Raw genomic sequence first — 25,185 nt, forward strand, 5'->3', positions numbered from 1 at the left:
CACACACACTTGCACACCAACATGACTGGGGCATGATTGCGATTTCTTCGTGGTTCTCTACACTTGAACACGGCACTCCATGATTCAGTATGACTTACATAGATCACGGCATCTTTAGTAATTTTCTTTTTTGTGTTTTTGCCTTGCTTTTTTTTTTTTTTTTTAGTGCACATACATACGGCACTTAGGAGAAGCTAAGCTCTTCTCATAAGCATAAAGGTCCTTTTTAAGAACAAAAGGAGCACTGTATATAATACATGTCATAACCATACATGATTCTTACACACAAAAAAAAAAAGTTTCAAAACAAACCGATTCCAGTCCCTAGGGGCCGTCCTGCCCTTTCGGTTCAGTCGCAGCAGATTCTCAGTCGGCAGCCTGCGTGTGCACGTCACAGTTCGCGCCAGGTTTGCTCCTGAGCTTCTGCTGGTTGAGGACTTGTTAGTGTTGTAGAAGGTGACCAGCAAATGGCACGTACATAAGGAACAAGGGGGGGGGGGGGGAACATGGACCATTCAAATTGTTCTCTCACACGCGACAGCTCCACTCTAAAACAAAGAGTCCAGGGAGCAGACTTTGGTAATTTCCGTAGCGTCTCTTCCCCCCTCCCACCCTCTGCTCTGACTCCTCACTCTTCCACTACCAAGTCAGAGCAACGGTAATCCCAAATTATAATCTCCCAGAGCGGCAGGGCTCTTTGTAAACCTCAGTGACATTTCAGTTGTCTGCAGTTTGTTCTGGATTCCTCGCGAGCGAGTCTCCCGTTAGCTTCCTTGCGTCGTTCTTTTAGTGTGTAATAAAGTGGAGTTAGTGTCATGAAGCACAGTTGAAGGTCAGTGTCGAAGCCCTGTGTGGGGGGACCCTAGGTCTTCTCCCCGCGGTCGGTCTTGGCGCGGCTGATGTTTCGGGGTTTGATCTTCAGGGACAGCTCCCACAGCGCCTCCTCCGCCAGGTGATCGCTGAAGTCGTTGAAGAAAGAGATGATTTCCTCGTTGCGCTTCAGCTCGTAATGCCTGAGGTCAGAACAGGGTGGATGCGTTAAACAAAAGACGACTAATTTAACAAAGGTCAGATAACATGAAGTAGTTGCTTAATAAACACTCTGCCATATTCTGCTTTGAATTACGTTTAAAAATCCAACAAAGTACTCATATGTCTTGTCACATTACAACCACAAACTTCAATCTACTTAGTTGGGACTTTATGTGACAGACCAACACAAAGTAGTCTAAAATTGCAAAGCAGAAGGAAACTGATACTGAGATTTAATCTGAAAAGTGTGGCATACATTTGTTTTGAGCACCAAGTACTTTGGGTCTAGAACTCTTTCCCGTTCATTTTATAATAGCCCGACCTTAGTCAGATTTAATGGACAGCAAAAGTCAAGACTTTGATACAGATTCTCAATTGGACTTGGGTCTAAACTTTGACTAGATTATTCTAACACATAACTATGCTTTGATCTAAATCAGGGGTGCCAAACTCATTTTCATTTTGGCCCACATCAAGATCAGGAATGTCTTTAAAGGGCCGCTTGTGGCAGAATATATTGGGAAAACTATTAAATTGTTACAATATGAAAAAATATTGTTTGTATTTGAGTAAACTATTTGAGAAATTAAATATTAAACATCTTTTCGCAATAATGTCATTTGGTCATATACAGATAAAATCAGCATTGATCTGGTTATTGAAATAATAAGATTCTTTGAAATTCTATCTGTGCTACATGTTTTGTTACAATCTATAAATGGGATTTCTTATAGTTTTCTTTCAACAAAGGCTTTCTTCTCATTAACTACTATAAAGGCCAGATTTGTGGACTACACAGATAAAAGTTTTCTGTGATGATCCTTGCAGTTCTATTATCATTAAATCTTAAACTACTAAAATCTTAAAACTTAAACTTTTAAGTTTAAGACCAGTTTTTTAGTCAACTTTGAAATTATGCACTTGTTTTAGCTTTTGCCTAAAATTTTTCATTAAATGCATAAGGAGAAGTTCGAAGGGTGTGAATATTGTAAGCGGTCTTACACTTGTTGGAAGCGCCGCATGCTGTCCAGAATATTGAACTGCTGCCAGCGTTTGGAGAAATTGACCTTCCCGTCAATGAGGTCGGGGTTCCCCAGGTGGACGAAGGTCAGGTCCTGGAGGATGAGGCCTCTGCAGGACAGATGGAAGTAGGAGGAGGAGAAATCAGATCAAACAACCAAGTCAGGTTGAGCTGAGCAGCAGAAGATCTGTTTAAGTCTGAGCAGGAAAGTTTACTCACAAGTATGGGATGCAGGGGGGCTCCACCTCAGCCAGAGCAGCTCTGTAGGCTCTGAAGGACGAGGAGCTGTCGATCAGCGTGCAATACTCCTCCAAACCCTGGAGCAGTATGAAGAGATAAGTGTGTTATTGTGAATAGATGATTTAAAAAACATATATATTAAAGGCGCAGTATCATGTACTTTACAGGCATATAGAACCATTTTATAGCACAATCAAGTAACTATGTTACATTCAGTTGCTATAAAAATCTTGCATTTATCAAATATGATGTAAAAAATTTTTAAATTGGGGCTTTGTCTCTTTAAGAAACTCCTGTTCTTTCTGAAACTCCGTCTTCGGGAAGTCCTCACAACATGGGTCCTCTATCAACTCTAACAACGTTTTAAGCAGCATTTCACTGAGAAGTAGTTCATATAAAGAGCTCAGCTGATGTGCAGTTCCACTAGGTATTTGCTAATTGCTGCTGGCTAGTCTGAAGGAGCTGAGTGAAGGAGTCATTGGGGAGGAGTGCTCTGTGACGTGGAAGCTGCATCTCGAAGGCGTTTTGCACAGCTGAATGGTTGCCACAGGAGGTTAAAGGACTTCTCAAACATACATGAAAGAATCAAAGGAGCAAACCAGGTACGTTTTTGATGAGGAATAACATCATAACAGGATGTAAAGCTTAAAAAGTTGATTTTACATAATACTGTCCCTTTAAAAAAAAAAAAGCTCACCTCAGAAGTCTGTTTCTGCCACTCTAATCTCCTGATGGGAGCAGAGTCCAAAGCGGACAGTATTGCCAAATACGAGTTGAAATTATTTAACTTTCTTAAGTGCTGGAATAAGAAGAGGAGAATAAGTGTTAAATGCTGCCATAATATGAATTTGTCTTTTTAAAAGTAAGATTCCTTACCTTCATTATCTTAATGAACTTGAGAAGAAGCTTCTCTCTATCCTGAGCTTTCTCCTGCTGAATTATCAAAGAGCGCACCCTGTAGGCCAGAAAGTAAAGGTAGCATTTAAAGAGAGACTAAATCGAGAGACGACTGATCTAAGTCATGTCTTACCAATAGCTCATGTTGTTAAAGTGCTCTGTAAACTGGGTTAGGTTGGGACTTTTTTCCTCATTCTGCTCCTTTGCCCAAAGCAGAACCTCTGGAATCTAAGAGAAAGCAGGATGAGAAGATAACAGATGACCGTGTTTATTCTCCATGCTTCCAGGAAGTAAAGCAGAGTTATTCCAACCAATAGGAAGAAGGGAAATCACGTCACCTCAATCTTGTAGAAGAGTTCAGCATCAAGAAGCGTGAGCTGGTCAGCAATCTCGTGACTGCGAAAGTCGTGAAGAGTCCCAGGCCTGGAAGAAAACACAAACCATAAAGAGCCTCAGCTTCAGTTATATATGAAACATTACACAACACAATAAGCAGGGGAAACAAGACTGCGCCAGTTTTCCTTTCTCTCAGCAGTACCTCGCCGAGACCCCTCGAGCAGCGAGCGGCTTCAGGGAGTTGGTGTACCGCAGCAGCTTCTTTTGCTCCACCTTGTCCAGGATGTTCTTGCGGAGAACACGGGCAAGGCTGAGCTCGCCGTTACACACGAGCGTGAACACCAGGTCCATGAGCTGCTTCAAGATGTCCTCGGTTAGCTCCACCAGACTGGAAGACAGCGGTGGTCAGGTGGGAATTATTTGATTCGTCGTCTGACTGGTTTAACTGACATGCTTTATTTTGACTGATTCGGCAGTTCAACTCACCACAGCTCATCAACGACACGAACCAGAACGAAGAAGGTGTTCTTGCTGACTCGCTTCTTGAAGGTGTCCGGACTGTGACAGAATGTGGTATATGTGCTATTGTGGTCAAGGGTAATGGTCTATGAAGTCTCTCGTTTTAATATGAAAGGCCAACTCAAAGTGGCAAATAACAGGAGTGGAAGAAAAATTATTAAATTGTTTTCAAAATTCTGAAACGTGCAGCAAGCGTTTGTATCCAGTCAATAAATGGATACAAACGCTCTCTTGTCTATTGGTTTATGCTTATGCTGTTGTCCGTTTCTGACGGTTTTATATAGATACTCAAAATCTTCCCCATTCTTCTATATTCAGAGTCACTGAAAACATCTAAACTGTATTTTCAAGTCTTGCCACAGATTCTCAGTTGGATTTAGGCCTGGACTTTGACTGGACCGTTCCACCATGTGAATATCCTTTCATCTAAACCATTCTGTTGTAGCCCAGACGGTATATTAAGGGTCTTTGACTCCCAGTATGATGCCGTCATCACCATGTTTCACCATTGCGATGATGTGTTCAGAAACTGCGAGTTGAAAATCCAACGGCACCATTAATTAATCTTGTTTTTTTTTCAGAACCACGAAACAGAGAAGAGAATCCAGAAAAGCAGCATTTTCAACTTAGCTGGAATTTCAGTATCCTTCAGTAAAGATTTAAATAAGGACAGTCTTTTCTGAGTAAATTAGGATTAAAGCAAAAAAAAAAAAGTTCTGCCAGCAAAGAAAGACGATTAGGCTAGTGTGACATGTTGAGTGATTTGGAAAGGATATCTGTAGTGTAGTTTCTTAATGAGGTCTTCTGGGGTTATAAAAGTCCTATATGTCGTCAGGAAGGCTTCACAGTACAAAACAAGATCTGTCGAGAAAGAGGAAAAAAAAAAAGAAAGCAGTATTTTTGAGTTGACGTGCCGTTGAGATTAACCAATACAAGCTGACAACAAATCAAACATGACTGCTACAAGCACAGGCTGACAGACTGTTAATGCCAGACTGAGACCATTTAATGCCACTCACGCAGAGAAATAAATTAAAAAAAAAAAAAAATCGGCTTTCAAATGTGAAATAAATTCAGATCTTTCTAGCGATAAAAAGATGAGACGGTAGGTAAACAGCTTTAACACCATACCTTTGCGCTCTGTTTCCGTAGCATGGACTAGAAGGATGTCTCCTGACCCCGCACGAACGTCAGGGCCGTCGTCATTCTGCAAAGATTCGGGGTGATAAGTAAGGAAAAGATGAAGAGCAGATCAGCATGGAGACTGATGCAGTTTAGCCCAAGATGTTCCATGCACATATTCTCCTCTTCTCCCCCACCAAGCCTCCTATTGCTGCACCGGATCCTCTGATGATGAAGAAAAAGTCTGACTTGTGCAAAAAAAAAAAAAAAAAAAGGAAGGAAGGAAAGCAAGAAAGAAAAAAAAATCACTGCAATAGGTGTGTGTTGTAACAGCGCTAAATTTCCTCCCTGGTCGGGAAGCTCCTCGCGTTTCCAATCCCCCCTCCCTTCATTCCTCGGTAAACTGCAGCTGTCACAGTGCCTCTAACCTTGCAGAGAGGCGTGCGGCATTTTCACACATCTGTACATCAGACTGCACCACTCAGGACAAAGCAGGAGGAGGTGGTGGGGCGGGAGAAGGCGGAGGAAGTTTTAGCTCTGCAGTTTAACAGGTTAAACTCCAGAGGGCAGCAGCGGCTGAGAGTGGTGACGGGGGTGGGGGGGGGGGGGGGGGGGGGGGGGGGGAATCTGATTGGACTCCCAATAACTTCTGCTCCAGAGACAACTGGGTAAAATGCACTAGTGCTGCTGTGAGGTTTTGTTATAAGAGAAGTCTAAAAAACTGGCTGATTACCTAACAATTTCAATTTTGCCTGATACTGATTTATTTTTAAAGATAACTGAAATCAAAGTGTTCAGTGCACCTTACATCATACAATTTTGTTCTTTAGAAAAGAATCGAACAATGCCCGAGAAACAACACACACTTGTTTTAGCTACACATGCTCTCAAATATAAATGAAAAGTTTGGAGCCAAACTACTAAATTAACTTAAATTCATGAAACAAAATCCATTCCTTTCGTCTTTCATTTTTCATATTTTAAAACTAACGAAAATTGAACAGGTTAAGATGACAGACCTGTTTTGATCCTCTAAAAAGGCAAAAAAAAAGAAAGTCACTAAAGGGAATAAAGTAAAAAGGAAACAGTGGAGGATTTTCAGACCTTTGCAGAGATGGATAAGATCGGTTTCACGTGCAAGAATCGACTTATCACCCAAAATTAAGGAAATCGGGGCCAATTGATTGGTGAACTCCTGCTAAAAACATCACATACCACCAGAAGTCGACTTACCTCTTGTTTTAGCGTTATCCTGCTCATGATCTCCTTGTGGTCTATGAGAGACAGCTCGTCTACATCTTCCTCAACGCTCCCGGCCTTTTCTGCCGTCTTTTGCCTCCTAAAGCAAACCCACACATGCACCATGAACACAGACAGTCTCTCATTCATCTACATGTTTGAAACGGTTCATTCATAAACCAAAAACTAATCTCCCATATTGTTTTTGGTTTTAATCAGTTTACAGCAAGAAGCAACAGTGATTCTATTTGTCTTCACAAATTAAATTAGGCTGTTATTCCCTTTAATGTTTAGAAGAGCTCCAAGATTCATTTAAAGAAAATATTACAATAAGGGACGTTTAATGTAGCATTAAACGTTGTGATTCTATAAATCATAGACGTAATTTATGGCATCACGTCCATAACAAAGAGCACATTATCAGCTACAATATGGAGTTTTAGAGTACACGCATAACAGGAAGTGAGCATGATCACCGTTACCTTTCTTTGTCTAAAGCCTCTTTACTATTGCTGGATGGCATCTGAGGAACAGGGTCTTGAAGTACATCATCAGCTGCAATGGTTTCCTAACAGTTGAAGGAAAGAAAGCAACCGTCAGCCTCTGATGTTTACAGTTCTGCTGAGAAGTTTGCATCCACCCAACGTTGGCATGAATGTCACTATTGTTGGGTCTCTATTTATTGGAACCACTCCTTTTCAGGTCAAGCTGATTTTATATCTGATGCTCCTATAGGTCACGCAAGCTTGAATTTGCCATAAGCCACAAAATTACACATGCAGGCTCAAATTTATGACAAACATTTTTTTTGTTTTTGGGAAAACTATCCTGTCTGTTCTACAGAAAGAAATTGGCCTGTGGTGGGTAGATGCTAATCTGATCTAAGTCATGCTTGAAGGTTTGGAAAGCATGCTTCTATGTTTCTAGGCTTTCTCTCAGAGCAAACATCAATGTCAAACTCACTCCATCCAGACAGGGACTCTGGTACTCTGGTATTCAAGTATTATCCAGTTAAGTTTAAACACTGGTTACTGGGATGTTTAGACATATTAATTAATTTATTTTCCTCTGACATCAAGAGTTTGGGTTATGTCTAAGCCTGTTGCAATATAAAATTAATTAGTTGATCACATGACAAATTAAAATAGGCTCAAAAATGTCCATTCTCATGATTAACATTTTCTGAAGGGATATTTTGGTAACAGAGATTTCATAATCCACTTTATTTATGGCTGTGATTGTATTTTAATTTGGATATTTAAAACATCTTCTGTTACTATTTACATTACTTGAAAATAGCCTCAAAAACATCAATGTTATTATTAAGCACAATAATTACTGGGACAATTTATCGCCCTGCAAAATTTATAATTGTGGCACGTCACTGAAATTTGGATGTTTCAAAATGATAATCCCAAACACACATAAAAACTAATCTTAGTAGTGATGAAATAAGTAAAAAGGGTTCTGATACAGCCTTGATCTCCACATTACTGAAAATTACTGGGCTATTTAAAAAAAAATTAAAAATTGTACCTGGAAACCAACCAAATTAAATTCAAACTTTGCTTAGAAAGTGGTCAAATATCCAGTCAGAGGCAGGTTTTTGGGACGAAAACCACAAAAAAGATGATATTACTTAAGGGTGTACGTAAATATTTGAGCCTATATGTACAACTCTGACTAAATATGAATCAGAGAAAATCCACAACAAATTCAAACTTGTTCACCCAAGTCTTTTTTTAATATTCAACACAGTTACATTATTCTACCTTGGAGAAAACTAGCTGAAATGAATCATTTAAAAGAAAATGCTCTTATTCATGCCTACGATGGATTTACGCAACCTTCTGAGCAGAACTGTGTGTGGAGCAACATTCGTGAGTGATTCCATGCAGCAACAACAAGCTAGCTGCAGATGAGCTCATATGATCCCGCCAGGATGTCATGCAACACACTGGTGGAGAAAAAAGAAGAATGGAAGTGTTGACGACACATTTACCACATCGTCCCAGAAGTGGTGATGCAGAGTGGGTGTGAAGTGTTTGCTTAGTGTGAGTACAGAAAACCCAACGCACAAAAGCCAAAACAGAAGGAACACCAAAAGGGGTAAAACTCAAACTCAAACACCGCCTGAGCCAGAATGCTACCACACACACATCGTTTCCTTTGTATGTTGACCAAAAACAAACAAACAAAAAAAAAAAGAATAAAAACCTGCAGCAAAGGTACAAGCTGACCAAAAACAATAGAACCACACAAATAAATAAGCTGCTACACATGCACAGGTGCACGCTATTCATTAAGGCAGATGTTACTGGAAACCTGTTGAGAATCCTACTCTGGGAGCAGAGAGATGTCAGGAGTTAGAGCAGAATGGGGTTAAATGTTCACCACAGCTGAAGCAGCAGCCAAAGAGACACCAGTCACCAGCCAGGCAGTCAAAACAACAAAAACCCCTCACAAACACCAGCCCATGATTCAGTCCCAGGCGAACCTGTGAACCTGAAGTCATGTTGTAGTCCGCTTTGGCTACACTCACGTTGCATTTCCGATCGCCATTTTTTCCCCGGGGATGAATCAATATTAGGTGCAACACGTTGAGTGAGATGTGCCTAGTGACGCGGGCCGGAGACCCTTTTACTTTTAATCGCTCCCCCGCATCCGAATTGATTCATACCCCGAGGCGATGGGACATGCAAATGGGATTGACCTTTCACCTCGCGGCAGTCCGCTACTTACTCTTAGGGAGAGGGGCAGCTCCCCATTGGCCTGGCTGGACGAGTATAGGTTGACATACTCCCCCTCCCCGCCCTCGTCATTCACGCTTTCGCTCTACAGGAGGGGAAAAGAGGAGGGACACAGACCGAGGCGTGAAGCAGCAGAGAGTGTTTGGCCTTGAAGGAGAGACAGCAGCTGGCTGAGGTCAGCTTCAGGTGCATCTCAATAGATTAGAATGTCACTGAAAACTTAATTTGTCACAATAATTAAATTCAAAAAGGGAAACTCATTTCCTGTTTTATAAAGACCCAAAGAAAACAAAAAAAACCCTGAATATTCCACAAGAGAATTACACAGAGAATTAGAATTGGGCGATGTGCCTTAAAAATAAAAACAAATTCTTTCATGCCAGATCCGATTTCTCTTCTGAAAGAGAAATCACAAATGATAGAAAATACTTTTAAAAAGTGGCTTTTATTTCAATCATCCCTTCTGTGAGTTGTACGACAGTAATAGAGCCATCCTAGAAGAATTTCTTTTAATTACAAGAATAAAGTCAGAATATTAGCAGAAAATAATGTAATTTTACCTGAAAGAATATTAAAACCATGAGAAAAACCTGTTTTAATGAGTAAAAAGTTATCAGGATCTGAGGTGAGTAGCTCAGTCCATCCGTTCTTCAAAATAGTTGTTTGCGTGATCTTGTCAAAGTCCTGCTACTGATAATTTGATGATGATGTGTTAAAAGATTAAGTATTTTCCATTAAGTATTGTTTGTAAAATGTATAAACATTTTACAACATGCTCAATATTCCTCATTTTAATTTTCTTACTTTTAGCATTGGCATTTTTGTAAAATTACTACTTTATTCTCCTTATATTACAATAGAGGCTTTAAAACACACTTGTCAAAGATGGTAGTAGGCTTTAAACATGCGGACATCATTCTGACAGAAATCCAGTGAGTGTATTGTTTTGGTGACAAAAACAAAATCCAGATTTTTCAAAAGTGAAATCTTAAAATACCAAAAATTTGATTAATCGATAAATGTTCTGAGGTATTATCACCTGAATATTGAGTTACCAGAGCAAACAATGCAGAGGAGCTAAAGGTTCGTCAAAGCCGCGCTGCATTACTGATGCAATATCGGATGCAAAAGGAGCCCCACCAAAAAGTGACTGTATATACTGTTTCTAACAGGCCGCCCTTTTAATTCTATAATTGCCTTTTTATTGGTGAATTTTCAGAAGAACTGGGTCTTGAGTTATTATTGGCTGAAAGCCATGATCATAAAAACTAAACTAATCATACTGCGGGTAATTAAGCGAAACAAGTTTCTCTTTTTAAGCTTAATTACTGAAATAACTTTTCAATCACATTCTAATTCACTGAAGTGCACCTCAATTCTACAAGGAGCAGCTGTGAGTCGTCATGACCAACAGGTGGCACTGGAGTGCATCATATGAAAAAAAAAAAAAAAATCCTACTGGCAAGAAAAAAAGCAGTGTAGCATGCTCCACTGGGATTCTTTTCAGACTAATAATAAGACAGAACACAGATTGCGGGACGTGATAATGACACCTAGATGCCACACGGCGAATGACTCACTATATATTTTCATTACATGTGCAGCAGTAAAAGAAACCCAAACAGCTGTTATCTAACTTGAATCTGCAGAGGCAGGAGGGTCGGCGTTCAGATTTCATTAAGGCCTAAAGAACTCCGTCTTATGAGCTCACCGCCGAGGTGTGGAGCGAGTCAGTGAGAGAAGACTCAGAGGGAAGACAGACGGCCACAGAGCCCATTGAGCCAGCCAGGGAACCGTTGGGACCGCCCCCGCTGCCATCCAGAACGGTGGCATTGGTCAGGGCGACCTGGTCCAAGCTCTGCGATTGGTGGAGAGGAACCAAAGCAGGTAAAAAAAAAAAAGAAAGGAAAAAAAAGAGAGGGGAAAAGTAAAAAAAATAAAATAAAATAAATAAAAAATAAAGGAGAGAACTGAGAGATCAGAGAGGAGAAGTCAGAGCAAACAGAAACAGAACAATAGAAAGCGGGATGGGAAGTAGTGTCACCTCTGCCAACTCGGATTTATGGGAGGGATGTGTCTGAACATGAAATGCGTTTGCATGCACACGCACATCTGTATACACAAAATTACAGACAAAGACGACTAACAGATTTACAGTAAAAAATAAAAAAGGGGGTAAATCTTGCAGAGACATTGATTAGCTTGGATTGTAAATTAAAACCGGAGATGATTCAGTGTACAAGTGTGTCGCCAGCATAAGAGATGCCTGTCAGCAGGGAGGTAGCAGTAACCTGTTAGAACATGTTTCACATACCAGCCCTGTGCGAGCATACCGGCACAGAGCCATGCAGACACAGATCAGTGGCAAAGGCTGCACACACTCATGCCCACACCAATTTTATTTTATTTTTCAAACAAGATCAAGGCAAAAAAAAAAAAAAAAAAAAGCCCCATTAAAAATCTTTGAGCAAATGTGTCCAAATATCGAAAGGCCTCCGATGAGCTAAACGACGCAAGTTATTGTAACTTGAACTTCACTAAGAGGAAATTGCGCAAAACTCGGTCGAGAGAACGAGGACAGCGATTGACGCTGTAGGCCGAAGACGAGGAGGAGGAAGAGAGGAGCGGATGAAACGGGGGGAATGTGTTTTCCATCAGGCCCATCTGGTGCCGCATTCCACCAGAGATATCCCGGGGGAAATCCACGCCATGTCTTAACGTGCCTCACGCACCATGTCGTGGGGTTATCATGGGTCGACCCTCCCAAACACACCGAGGGAGATTTTACACTTAGCCACACCAGGCTAAAGTTAGGGGACATGGAGAGACGTTTTGACTACAAAATACCAAATTCATACGAACCGGTTAAAGGCTGAAATGTTTTGTTAGTTATGAGCTCAAAAAAGGAGCCAGATTCAAATTAGATTTTTAGTCACTCCATAACTGTAGTTTCCACATAAGCAGAAAAAAACAGGAGATCAAATACACCTCTAATTTCTCCACCCGTAGTGAAAATAAAGAGATGCAACGATTCATCCAGGTAAAAAGACAATATGCAATTATTTTAGATTGTTTCCTCACAAATAAATGCTTCGTAAATCACAAACTCGGTTTTAAATGATCTGTAATCAGTGTAAAATAATTCACTTTAGGCTGACTAGTTAATACTTTAAGTTGGGTTTTTCAATTTAGGTTGATTCTACTACCAAAATAAACATTATAAATCTTTCCTATTTGTAGCAAATAAAATGAATGCTTCATAAATCTCACACTGGGTTTTAAAGAATATTTGTACTTTCCCCACAGATGAATTCAGCTGTACTTTTATCAATGTTTTATGGATTAAGGATTTTGAAACAGAGGTGATCAAAAGCAGACCAGACATACATTTAAACCGCAATTAGTTAGCCTGTGGCGGGACAGAAAACTGGCAATCTGATGTTACGCCAGAAAGCATAAAATGCCTTTGCTTTGGTTTAACCTTTATTTTGAAGGCGTGTGTTTCCTACTCTTTTATGAAAGACCTGGGATTGGGGCGATGTAATGGGAGCATGCCATTCCATTCTTTTCCAGATGACAAACAACATGACTTGTGACAAACTGCAAAGTTTGAATGTTTTTCCAATCAGTTCATAGAAAACAGACCCCAGTTGATGAGTAGATGAAAGCATTACTAAAAAAAAAATTAAAAAAATTCCATCTTGAGGAGATTTTATTGAAACTGTTGGTCCTGTTCGACGTCTGTTTTATTTATTTTTAGAACTGAAACCACTTGGTTGTAGTTTCTTAAAGACCTGACAACGTTTCCTTCTCTTTACCTTCCAAAGCATCTTCTGCTGTATTAAACAACACGTATCACCAAATACATTACAGGCATAGGACGGCTCTGTGATAACTATTAAAGTAACATCCATGCACTAATTGCAATCCAAGCAGGTCTTGCATATGGAAATATTGTGACAATGATACATTCACAATATATTGTGCAGCCTGACTTGTGACCACACAATTAAGCAGGTAAACTAAGCAATAAACCAACTATTCACAAGCTCAATTAAAATCCTTGTTCATTCTAAACTGCATGCTTGTTTGTGTAGTTTGCTTTAAAGAGATGCTGCCCTTTAATATTATAGGTAAGAAGTCATTTTGAAAATTGCTGACAATAATTGACACATGGCATAGTACAGTATTAGTTTGCACTTTATGTTTAACAAAAGTTATAACTTGCAGTTTTGCATGTTTTCCTTGTCTAAGCCTAATGCCTAATATGTTTTGAAGGGTAATTTTGTTTTATTGAGACTTCAATAATCTGTTTTATTTTTCATTTTTGCTGTTTCATTTATTTTGGATATTTAAAATGTCTTCAGTGTCAAGCATTCTGTACAAAATGAAAGTTTATTGATCTTTAAGAGGGTGTACTTGCATCTTTATGCCGGTATCATTACATTAGCTATATATTCAACAATATTGACGTTTATCGCAATAATTTCTAGGACAATTTATCGTCCAGCAAAATACGTCGTGTCAGGCTTACACAAAATATGATCAGCATCAACTACTGAAATATTGTTCATCTTTTTCTCAGTATTGTTTTTGTCTCCTGCAAGATTTATACCATAAATATAATTTTTGAAATGATTTTTTTGTATATACTTTGATTACTGAAGACAAGCTTAAGAACTCCCCAGTTTTGTTGACTTGGCCCCAAGTCAAACTTTCGGAAAGGCTTCTAAAGTACAACAAACGCACACAAAGTGGGATAGCTACAAGCCAGCAGAAGCACACAAGCACAAAAAGTAGCAGCAAGTGCTCATAATAAAAAAAAGTGGGTTTTTATCATAACTGAACAGATTCTTTCAAGGAATAATAATAAAAAAAACCCATCTGTCAGCACATGGATGGGTGGTTGGATGAATGAATGAAATCAAGAATCACACAGCAACAAAAGCACCGATGTTTGAGCTCTGTCAGTAACTATAAAAGGCGAACTTTTATAGTTACTGACCTCAAATGTCGAGCTACCTCAGGACCACTTCACCACACAGCACCTATGCCGGGACCGCCGATGTGAAGGAGGAGCAGAGGAGAGGGGGAGGCGACTCACCGTGGGCGTGGTCAAAGACGCCTGGCCGATCAGGTAGGAGTTAGAGACGGACATGCTGAGGCCCAGCCCAGAGCCCGCCTCCTCCAGGGCCGCCACAGACGGCTGGAGGTGGCAGGAGAGAGAGGAGGAGGAGGAGGAGGAAGGGGAAGAGGAGTGTGAAGCCTGAGGAGGAAAACAAAAGAAGGAAAAGATAGAGAAGATAAACAGAAATAGAGGAAGTGAGAGTAGTTTGGGGTCAAGGGCAGGTGAAGAGGGAGTAGATGGTGTTAAAGGAAAAAGAAAAGAAAAAGAGTGAACAGTTGATTACTCGAGTAAGCAAGACTGAGTTAGAGCAGAATGAATCAAAAGTTCAGCAGCAGCAGAATGGTAAAATCAGAGAGATAAAAGCTGAGAAACATCAGCTCAGATGACGGATTCAAGACTAAGAATCAATAGCTCGCAAAAAAAAAAAAAAAATCATACCTCTCAAATCTTTCCACAAACGCACATATAGAGGCTAAAATCAACTTTGATCAGGTCCCTTGCATCTGCAGGAGAAAAAAAAGCATCCCCACAGAATGAAGTTGCCACCACTGGGCATCATAGTGAGGGTTTGCAGTGTTAGATTTCCACCAAACAAAGTCAAAAAGTTTTGTTGAAAAATGTTCATCCATTTTTTTCTGTAAAAAAAAAAATGTCGCAAACCATGATTTTATTTTTTTCCAATTTGTGTTGGTATGTCACAAAATTTCAATAAAACCTGTTGACGTTTGTGGTTGTAATTTGGCAACATGTGGAAAAGTTTTAACAGGTATGAATACTTCCGTAATACTTCTTCGGCGTTCTCTCTAGAAACCTTATGTCCTCGAAGTTCACGCGAGGCATTCAGGTAACACAAATCATCGGCGATCCTCAAATAAACCTTTGGATATTTTTTGCTTTTAAACTTTTAAACATTAGAGAAAACCAGGCCAACTACCATATGGTCCAAACAGAGCCAATATGATGTGCTGTAGGGTTTTATTTCCAGCCCTTATCCACCCAGCAGCTGGAATTACTTTTATTTTTTTTTCTGCAAAGCTGTGTAAAGTCGCCAAAGCGTGTAAGCCTGTAACACGGGTTTATGCAGGGGGCAAACAGGCTTATTCCACCGGGCCTCGAGCTCATCGAGTCCAAAAAACACGAGGCCGGATTAGGGACAGTAGTAGCGGCACAAATGTGTGCAGTGTGACCAGACCACTCGCAGATGAAAGAATGATAAAAATAAAGATCTGTTTTAAATACACAGTCAGGGTGGTAAAAAAAAACAAAAAAAAACAGGACAAACACTGATGAGGTGTGTTACAGTAATAATATGCCAGTGCAATACTAACAAAAAGCTTAGGGATAGATAGATCTGTCACCTCTTAGGCATTTAGATGAGTGGTCAACCAAAGAAAAACGTATATAGCTTCTAAACTTTCTTCAAAACTTTTTAGTTCAAGCTAAAAAAAAAAAAAAAAAGCCTCTCGCTTGCAGTGATCTATCCTTTGTATTTTGCTTGCCGCCGATTAATTTTCAGACGGTTGTCTCAATTAACCCAAACACCACCTCAGATCAAGATAAAATCTCTGAATCTGATGCATGGCTGATAAAATCTTGTCCTGTCTCCCGCGGGCAAGCTAACGCCTCAGGATTGCACACAAATGTCTGCTTTGGCTACCATAACAGCCAAGAATAAAGACATAGAGAGAGTTGTGTGGGTCAGAGAGATGACAAGATAAGAGAAAGCCTTGGAAAGAAAAAAAAAAGAAAGAAAAAGGATGACAGATTCTCCATCTTTTCTGAAGAATAACACTCCTGTTTTTAGATGAAACCTGGAGTTTCATTGATGAATATATCACATCCACTCAGTCTAAACTGGGCGGAGAAACAAAATGCGAGGAATTTAAATTACACCTCTGCTCATGCAGCTCAAATTAGTGAATCCAGCTGTTTATGCACTCTAACCACAGTGGTAAACAAGACCGAGAACAGTATGAAACCAACTGGCTTGCAAACTTCGAGAATGGCTGCCCGCTCAGAGCGCTTCTCACCAGCTGTCTTTGTTTTGGAGGCAAGGCTGGCGGCTGTAGGGGCTCGTGAACCGAGTCGGTGCTGCTGAAGGAGTCGTTGAAGCCGTAGACCTCCTGGAAAAGCTTGTTATGCTGCTCGTAGATCCTCTCGCTCTGTGGCATCTGGTAAAAAACGGAGGGCTGCGGCTCCGAGTAGTCCTCCATAAACTGCATATACTGGAGAACTGAAGGAGGAAGAGGAAAGATTTAGAGATGTGAACTCACTTGCATAAGGATGGACTGGTTTTACAGTTTGATTTCATCCACTAAAGTCTATTAGATCCTATTTATGCATTTTCTTGTGGATGTATTATTTAATACATCTTTAAACTTCTTACAACACTGCGTAACACACATTTTATATATTTTACTGAGATTTTAACCAACAAAGCAGTGACAAATTGCGACGCTTTTAAGAAAGATAAACCCTGGCCCTACCATTCCCTACAGTAATGCAAAGATGCATCTATTCATAAACCATTTGCCAGTTGTTAAACAATTTGTAAAATCAGGATTTCCTTTCAGTTAATACTTATGCTCTTGCTTGTGTTGGTCTATCACTTAAAATTCCACTAAAATACATTGAAGATTGTAGTTGCAACGTGACAGGAAGGTAAAAAAAAAAAAACTTCTACTAACTGTATTTCCTGCTTCAAAATGTGTCTGTAATCCTTGTCATCCACATAAGGAAGGTCCCCAAATACATTCTTGATGATTAAATAACCCAGCCTACACCATTAAAACAACCACTGTTAGTTTTCTATTGGTGACAAAACTCCTCCAGAGACACCAAAGTGAATACTAATGAGCAAAGAGCAGAACTTATCTTTAAACTCACAGGAAGCTTGTTGTACTTTTGACATTCTACATGACTGCGGTCATGCTCAGTAAAAAAAGAAAATGGTCTCAACAATGAGGTAGGGCTGATTGTATGGATGACATAATACAGTAGCTAGTGAGGAAGTGACCAAATATTGCCCTCTGTGGCCCCTCTCCCAGACTCTATTGTGGCATATCCTAGTATTTACTTCCTGTCGCTATTCACACTGAATATTTCTTTGACATAAAACATGCAACAATGAACTGATGACGAAGCGCTGTAAATGCCCGGCTTTCCTTTTCCTAATCAACCTCATTATTTACTCTTCTCTTGATTAGTCTTTGTTCTTGACTTTGCTTTCTGCTCCCGTGTCCTACATTCATCTCAATCAGAGGGCGTCCTTTTTTTGACCTTCATACTTCATTACTTCCTAGGGCTGGGCAATATGGCGGAAAATCAATGTCATGATATATTGAGCAGTACGCCTCGATAATGATAAATAGGCACTGTAACACTATAGCCTACCTACACACAGCCAAGTAAAAAGACAAAGACAACTTTTCACAGTTTAAAAACACCAAAAATGCAGATATGGTTATTGTCATACATTTCGCAGTCTGTTAACTTTCGGTTTATCGCCTGGATCTATTCGATCCACAGCATCGTCTTTCCCCCTTGCCATCCTCACTCCACTTACTGTGTCTGTTTTTCTTTTCAGGAAGTGGCGGAGGGTTTGTGGGGACATCTGCATTCTCGCTGGTCATGAACTGGGAGACAAAAACTCCCCCGTTGGTTTGAGGCATGGGGGAGATGGGTGTGAAAAGGGGGAACGGCGGCGTGGGGTGAAGTTCCTCTTCTGACAAGTTGTCATACTGGGAGGGGTAGCGCTCATACAGCACCCTGGAGCCCCCGTCAGAGAAGGACGAGGTCTGTGTGCTGCGTCGTTTTTTCAGAGGCAGAGCTGGGGGTGCGCTGGTGCGACATGGCTGTATAGGGTTACTATGGTTGGGCTGTGGAGTCCAGTATTCTGGCTGCTGGGAGGGAGGAGCGCTCAGAGGAGGGTGCGTGAGATGCTGTCCGGGAACAGGGGACGAGGATTCGCTGTGAGACTCGGGCAGGGGGCTCAGGCAGCCCCCTGCCTGTACCGCAGGTAGGTTGTCCCCGGCAGACAAGTCCTGGTGGAGAAAGTCGTAATCCGGGTCATAACTCTCTGTGTTGTCTGAAAAAGTAAAGACAGCTGAAAGTTAATAAAATTATTGTGATAAAATTATTACATCCTAACTCTAAAGAAAAGTAGTTCTTACCAATTAGAAGTATTTATAAAGGTTTATTTTTTTGTACCAACGAAAGTTTATGATTTTTCTAGGAAAGCACCGATCCAATATTAATATATGCATTAATATCAATATGCCTTGTCCATAAGGGCAGATCTATTCAGTCTAATTCTATGCTTTGTGCTCTGAGTGACGTCATGGTTTATTATTTATTTTACATTATATGTACGAGTCCTAATTGCACTTATTGTTTTTACATGTCTGACCAAACTTGTATTAGTGTATTTAAATGTGCTAAATTTATAATTCAGAACATTTATGTATGTGTTTTTTTAAAAAGAAGCCTTTAAAGTCAATTCAGCACTGTTTTTCTGTATAGGATCGGTATTGGCAGATACAAAACCCATAATATCTGTATCGGAAGTGAAAAAAGTGGAACGGTGCGTCCCTAGATTTTTCACCAAAATTAATCTCTGATCCCATACATCTTCCATGCTGTTCCACAGCTCTAAATTTTTAAATAAATATTAAAAGTACAAATACAAAAGTTTACTATGAGTTCATGGTGGACATTTTTTTTTTTTTTTTACAGTGGTCAAGCTTTAAATAGAGGCTGCAGAATGAGTACACTGGAGGAAAGGAAGAGCGGGAGAAAGCCAGGAAGGAAGGCGAGGCAGATGTGAGAATTTTATGCATGTATGGGTGGATGAATGTATAGACAGAAGGAGGGATGGGTGCATCAACAGATGAAAACAGATGTTGTTCAACTGGATGAAAAGAAAGTCTGGAAATTGAACTCGGTTTTCTTTTTTCATACCTATCTAGAGTTGAAAATTACTTAAAACTTTAATTTTGAACAATATAAGATAAATCCAAAAACAAAATACAAGTGTCCCATGTGAAAATCCACAGAATGCCACCCGGTGGAGTTCTGCTTGCGTCCTTACCCAGCGTCTCACAGCTGGTGTTACGAGAACACTGACCGCTGTCCTGATCCATGGAAGAAAGCTGTTCGTCAGACTTGCTGAGCTTCCCCATGCTGCTGCAGGGCGACAGGCGAGGGGAGTCTCCGCCGTACGAATGGCTCCCCCCAGAGAAACGCCTCTGGAAGAATTCCTGCTCGTATTCCTGCACGGAAAGAGAAAATTCCCATGTCGTGATTCTCGTTAGCTAGAAACCATTTGTTTGCTGTAGCCTACATGTTTCCCAGCATAGTTAGATTGTGAAGGATTAGAACACTGACACTCTGCCAAAGGGGAGAGAGATTATATGACACACTTTGGCAATTGCTTTTGTAGCTCCTTGAGTTGAAAAATTTGAGGAAACACAGGAGACTGTAAACAGAAGAGCAATTTTACTCTGGAAAATCCATAATCGAATCAATCCGTCACCTGTCTGTGGTCACTGCATGGTAAACTGGAGCCGCGGCTCATAGGCGCAACCACTGCCACTGGTGTTGGTGAAGGCGCTGACTGACGTTTCTTAGGCGGAAGTGCTGGTGGTGGACTACAGGCGGGAAAAAACACATTGAAAAAAATTACAAATACGCAATGAGTGATGAAAGTTTTCTTAAAACAATCGCACAAGCATAAAGACACACCTTTAAGCATGTATGCACATTGATTATGCATGTATAATTATATGAACACAGACATTATCATCCCTGCTCTCTAATAGTGAGATGAAATCATGAGTGTTTCATGAAAGCCACTCTTGTAAATGGCATGGAGTCATTCTGTCTGTCCAACCTAAACACTCTCAGAGTTAAAACAAATAGGGAACGAGCCAACAAAGGTGACCATGATATGGAAGCTAGCAAAACGACAATTCAGAGGTCAGTCACACACTCTCATGCACTGGGTGGCCTTCTGATTGGATGAGGAAGTCTTCGGCGGGTTACCAAGGACGACACACACGTCAGGGTAATGCAACCATGCAAGCCAAAATGCCTTCATCCAATCCAGAAACGTTGTGAGGTTCAAGGGTGGGATGTTATAATGAAATCAGACGACCCTACGGGCCGACATACTTCTCCTTCTGAGAAGAGGGTCTCCTTTGGCCAGCGTCAGCACTCAACTGTGCTCTGTTCCCAGAATGAGAGACCAAGGACGGAACAAAGATAAATAAATAAATGAGAGCGATAGCAGGAAGAGTAAGAAAAGAGAAAGCACTAGTCTTAAAACAGTATGAAAGTTGTGCAAGAACCTGGGAACATAGAAAGTGTAATCAACATCAAAAACTCTGACCCCCCTCCCTGCCTCCGCGCTACCCCCCCCCCCCCATAGCGTCTATATCTGAGGATTGCTGAGAACTTCTGGTGAAAAGCTAAAAGTTTTTTTTTTTTTTAATATTCAGTTGTCAGAAAGAAGGAGTAATGCTCCGAATAGACGGTGTGAGATTGTCACCTGAGTTCTGCCACTTTGGCTTCAGGAAGAGGAGGTTTGGGTGGGGCTACATCCTCGTCTTGTAGTTGAGGGGCAGCCTTAGCAGGAGAGGTCGCTGGAGCCGTCCTTTTCGACACTTCCTGCTCGCTATCTATCAAGGGCACCTCCACGGACACGTTGCTGCGCACACAAAAGCCGTCTGGGTAAATTAACTGCTTCATGTGCTGGTTTTAGTCACCCGAGTGCGTTTTTTTGCACACCTCTCAGCGGTGGTAACAGGTGGGGCTGGTTTATTCGGGGTGGTGGGCGATGGTTGCTCTTGTTTTTCAATAGTCAGCTTCACCAGTTCCTGTTGACAGAAATACAAAAACAGAGTTTGGGACTCCTTCGTGAATACTCTACATGAGGAAAAAGAATGGCACACGGTGTACCTTTACTCCATCCAGCACCGCCTTGATGACGCTGGTCACTGCGATTACGCTTTCTTTGTCGTCCAAGTCGATGCCGTCCAGCATCACCTGGTCTGCCCAGCGGATGAGATTGCCCAGACTCTGATAGACGCGGCTGTGACACGAAGACAGTGCCGAGCTGCCGACGACGATGAGGGTTAATGTGAAAGAAGACATCAGTGGAAAAAAATGTTAAAGAGGCAGGAAGGAATGAATGAAGTGGTGTAGTAGAGTAATTGATGGTGAAATAACAGGTATAGAACAGAGAAATAAGTAAACAAAGTGGGATTTGGAAAAAAATATTTTAGATGAGAAAACATGCTACAGGAAGACACTGTGTGAAATAACCCAAGAAACAACAGCAAAACTCCCCTAGCAGGACTTTGCAAAATTAATAAACATCAATGTATCTTGTAGGAATTTTATACACTTCATCACAAAAGTGTAGTAAGTGAATTTGCATTCAGCCCCATTTACTAGGAATGATTAAATACCTACAAAGACATGGTCATCCATAAGCCTGTCGCGATAAACGATAAATCAATTAATCGTACGATAAATTAAAACTATCGACGTCATTTTAATTATCGGCATTATTGTCTCTTCCGGCCTTTTTCTCTTTCTGTTAATGACACTGAATGAAAAAAGGCTCAACAGGCGGCGTTAAAGCTCCCAGTCAGGGAAAACCCCTGATTTAGATCGGAGCGGCAACGAGGATCTACCATAACACACCACACAATCTTAGAAAGACCAACGTTTTAAGATTGTTGTAAGGGGAAAAATAGGAGCAAAAAATTATGCAGTGTGAACTATTGCATCAGGTAGTCGATGTGCCCATTTTCTCTATTTAAATCTAATTATTACTGAAGGGCAACATAATATACAGACTTCATAATCTGCACTCTTTTGGTTGAATGGAGTATTTATTTCCACTTTGGCTTTATGTTGTTTAGTTTTTATCAAGTAAATTTTTTATTAATAGAGACTGAGAATCCATTTTATTTTTGTTTTTGGTTGTTTATTTTGTTTATCAGTTCCAGTGTTTAGTGTGTTTTTGAAAATAAAGTGTATCTATCTTTGGCAGGAAATCGCATGCATTATTACGTCATTTCCATTAAATCAGTGTAAAAAGGTCTTCAAACAATATTATCGTTTATCGCAATAATTTTTAAGACAATTAATTGCTCAGCAAAATTTGCTATCGTGACAGGCCTAGTCATCCATCTAAACCACCGGTCTGCAACCTTTACAGTTTTAAGAGCCATATTTGCCTCTAGTCCAGCTAATTAAGATTTGTTCCGAGCCATAAAAGCTGCAATTGTTTTTTATAAATACTTGCTTCTGAGAATTTGTTGTTATTTTTTAAATAACCCCATTCTATATCTGTTTTTAGGTTTAAAAGAAAGAAACACATACTTTCCAAGCAAAGATGGATACATTTCCTTCTGTTGGACGTTTAAATTTATGAAAAAACATGATTTCCAACTAAATTACAAAAAAAATCATCACTAGTATTTCCTTAGAGATTCTGTCATGGAAAATCAATTTATTCCATAAAAGAACTGCTTGAATCAAAACTTGTTTACAAGAAACACTTCCTAATGTAACTGGTGTCTTCATGTATCCCACTTCATAATTGTTACAATCTAAAAAGAGCAATATTTGTGCTTGTTAAGCTTCCAATGAATGCAGTAACCTGCAGTCATAACCGTACGAAAAATATTTTAATACTTTATATTGTCACTTTTATTGTGATCGCAATAAATGCAACAACATATAAAGATGGTCTTAAATCCAGCTCTGCTATTAACACACACTTAATATACAACATAACTTTTTTGAGAGAAAGATTTGGCAAAAAAAGGCAAGTTTTTAGATATGCAAAACTGGTAGACAAATTATTGACAAAAATTATTTTTTGCTACTTTTTGCTAGTCCATCACATAAAATCACAACAAAATACTCTGACATTTGTGGGCGTAGTCAAAACGTGAAAGAGTTCAAAGAGAAGGAATACTTTTGCAAGGTACGCTACTCCAACTGCTGACTTTTTGGCCAGCCATGAGAGATGTGTGTGGTGTATTAAAGTAAGCTTTGTAGCCTTGAGAGCAGCATGGATAGCAACACATGGAAGAGGGATGTTGTTTCTCCAAGCAGCTCGTTGTGCATTCAGACCCAATGCTAAGGTGTGGCATAAGCCTGTAGCAACGTGTTGTGACTGATTCACACCGCCGGAATATTCTTCGACTGTCTCTGCAGGGCTTATCCCTGAAGTAAGTGGGAGACAGCTGAATCTACTGGAATTAGAAGGATTTGAGGGATGGAAAGATATGAGCTATAGGTTACAATACAGCTGGGTATACTGTTAACCTAACAAAGGAAGCAACTTTGAGTCTAGCTTTTATAGAATAATAAAACTCTACTTTTGGAAAATAGGCGCTTTTAGATGGAGAAGTCGTGTTAACATGTTTTGGCATAAAACAGTTCAATTCACCAAAACTCAAATCTAGGTGAACAAACGCCAGCTGTAAACTAGTAGGATTCTACTTCACAGGCTGAGGTCATGAGTGTTACAGCAACTAGCTATCTACTGCTTCTAGATACAGGGCTGTGGGTGAAAAGACAAAAAAATCCACCACCTTTGGCCTCCATTCCTTTATCAGCACTGATGGAGACGGAAAGGATAAAGACAAAAGACAGAGAGGTTCCAACATGCCCCGACAGTCCACAAAAACAAAACAAAACAAAAAAAAAAAAAAAACTGCAGGTGAGATTTCTTTCCGAGGTTTGGCTCATACAAGTCAGAAACAAAAGTAAAAGAAAATGACTCGCATTAAATCTGAAAGTATAACCTTTGTACCGAATAAGTCAATAAGATGTCAACTGCAAGCCCCAAATTAAATGTATGAGAAGCTAAAAAAATGAAGAATGTCAGCCACGAAACAAGCAATTTTGGTCAGAAAAGTCAACATCCTATAGAATTCCCTGTCTGCTATAAACTGTCCCAAGGCACAAAATAAATAAATATGCTGGATAAATGTACATATACAGTAAAAGAAAACAGATTGCTGTAGATTAAACTGAAGATGAACTCTTCAGGTAGTCCAGAATTTCAGCAGTGGTTACTTTCATACATACCTATGCTGTATCCGGGCCTCGACTTGGACCAGAGGTAAAATCGCTTCGAGGACCTTGCTGGCGGAGCCCGGCAGCATTTCCAGCACTTTTTTCTCCACCACCATTTTGTCCACGATTGTCTTGAAGTATTTCAGAGCGCTGACCACCTCCTTCTCGTGCTCCTCCAGTCTGCTAACCTTCTGAGAAGAAAAGTGGATGCGTCATCAAATAGTAGCTTTGGATGTAACCACTGACATTTTCAATGCCAACTAACAATAATTCACCCTTATTATAGAAAGCCAATATATCTAGTATCACAGTTCTCCAAGTCAGTGGTTCCTTAAGGATCTTAACAATAAAACATAGGCCTGTAACAATAACAAATTGTGATGGACAACAAATTGTTCCAGTAACTATAACAATAAACGATAATATTGTTGTTTTGATCCTATTTTCAAATACGATATTGTAAGTTTGCCCCACTGAAAGACCAATAAACTTTCATTGTGTAAAGAACACAACATTAAAACTGGCATTTTAAATATGCAAAATAAAAAACAAGCAAAAACAATGAATACACACAGAACAGAAACCATGAATAAAATGGATTCATATCTGTGAACCAAATTGCCCTTCATAAAACAGTCAGAATGGAAATTATTGAGCTCATTCTAATTTACCATAAGGTTGATTGCTTATTGTGACAAGTTCAGTCAGGAATCAAAAACTGTTGGGTTTTAAGATCCTCTTCAGAAATGTAAATAAAAATAATAACGAGATGTAACAAATAGATAAAAATAATATTCACA

General features: G+C 40.0%; 1 protein-coding gene across 9 annotated transcripts in view; it reads right to left on the minus strand.

Moving 5' to 3' along the window:
- Nucleotides 1–147: 147 nt before the first annotated feature.
- The window catches only part of LOC102235637 (rap guanine nucleotide exchange factor 1), a 49,149-nt gene continuing 24,111 nt past the window's right edge, over nucleotides 148–25,185 (minus strand). For 2 of the 9 annotated variants that reach the window (XM_023338728.1, XM_023338726.1), the window contains exons 3-27: nucleotides 24,398–24,576; nucleotides 21,242–21,398; nucleotides 21,071–21,159; nucleotides 20,832–20,990; nucleotides 20,456–20,509; nucleotides 19,818–19,932; nucleotides 19,374–19,554; nucleotides 17,850–18,371; nucleotides 16,315–16,517; nucleotides 14,261–14,422; nucleotides 10,868–11,014; nucleotides 9,149–9,241; nucleotides 6,889–6,974; nucleotides 6,401–6,506; nucleotides 5,177–5,252; nucleotides 4,822–4,906; nucleotides 4,013–4,105; nucleotides 3,729–3,914; nucleotides 3,529–3,613; nucleotides 3,324–3,418; nucleotides 3,170–3,248; nucleotides 2,991–3,092; nucleotides 2,273–2,370; nucleotides 2,035–2,163; nucleotides 148–1,013 (exon numbers count right to left, since the gene is read on the minus strand). In XM_023338728.1, coding sequence (XP_023194496.1) covers nucleotides 863–1,013; nucleotides 2,035–2,163; nucleotides 2,273–2,370; nucleotides 2,991–3,092; nucleotides 3,170–3,248; nucleotides 3,324–3,418; nucleotides 3,529–3,613; nucleotides 3,729–3,914; nucleotides 4,013–4,105; nucleotides 4,822–4,906; nucleotides 5,177–5,252; nucleotides 6,401–6,506; nucleotides 6,889–6,974; nucleotides 9,149–9,241; nucleotides 10,868–11,014; nucleotides 14,261–14,422; nucleotides 16,315–16,517; nucleotides 17,850–18,371; nucleotides 19,374–19,554; nucleotides 19,818–19,932; nucleotides 20,456–20,509; nucleotides 20,832–20,990; nucleotides 21,071–21,159; nucleotides 21,242–21,398; nucleotides 24,398–24,576 — 3,432 coding nt within the window. In that variant the 3' untranslated portion in view covers nucleotides 148–862. The remainder of the gene's footprint in view (nucleotides 1,014–2,034; nucleotides 2,164–2,272; nucleotides 2,371–2,990; nucleotides 3,093–3,169; nucleotides 3,249–3,323; nucleotides 3,419–3,528; nucleotides 3,614–3,728; nucleotides 3,915–4,012; nucleotides 4,106–4,821; nucleotides 4,907–5,176; nucleotides 5,253–6,400; nucleotides 6,507–6,888; nucleotides 6,975–9,148; nucleotides 9,242–10,867; nucleotides 11,015–14,260; nucleotides 14,423–16,314; nucleotides 16,518–17,849; nucleotides 18,372–19,373; nucleotides 19,555–19,817; nucleotides 19,933–20,455; nucleotides 20,510–20,831; nucleotides 20,991–21,070; nucleotides 21,160–21,241; nucleotides 21,399–24,397; nucleotides 24,577–25,185) is intronic. The other 7 variants (XM_023338727.1, XM_023338729.1, XM_023338730.1 and 4 more) reach the window with 7 other exon arrangements.

The sequence above is a fragment of the Xiphophorus maculatus genome, chromosome 8, assembly GCF_002775205.1.
Source record: "Xiphophorus maculatus strain JP 163 A chromosome 8, X_maculatus-5.0-male, whole genome shotgun sequence".
NCBI classification, from domain to species: Eukaryota; Metazoa; Chordata; class Actinopteri; order Cyprinodontiformes; family Poeciliidae; genus Xiphophorus; species Xiphophorus maculatus.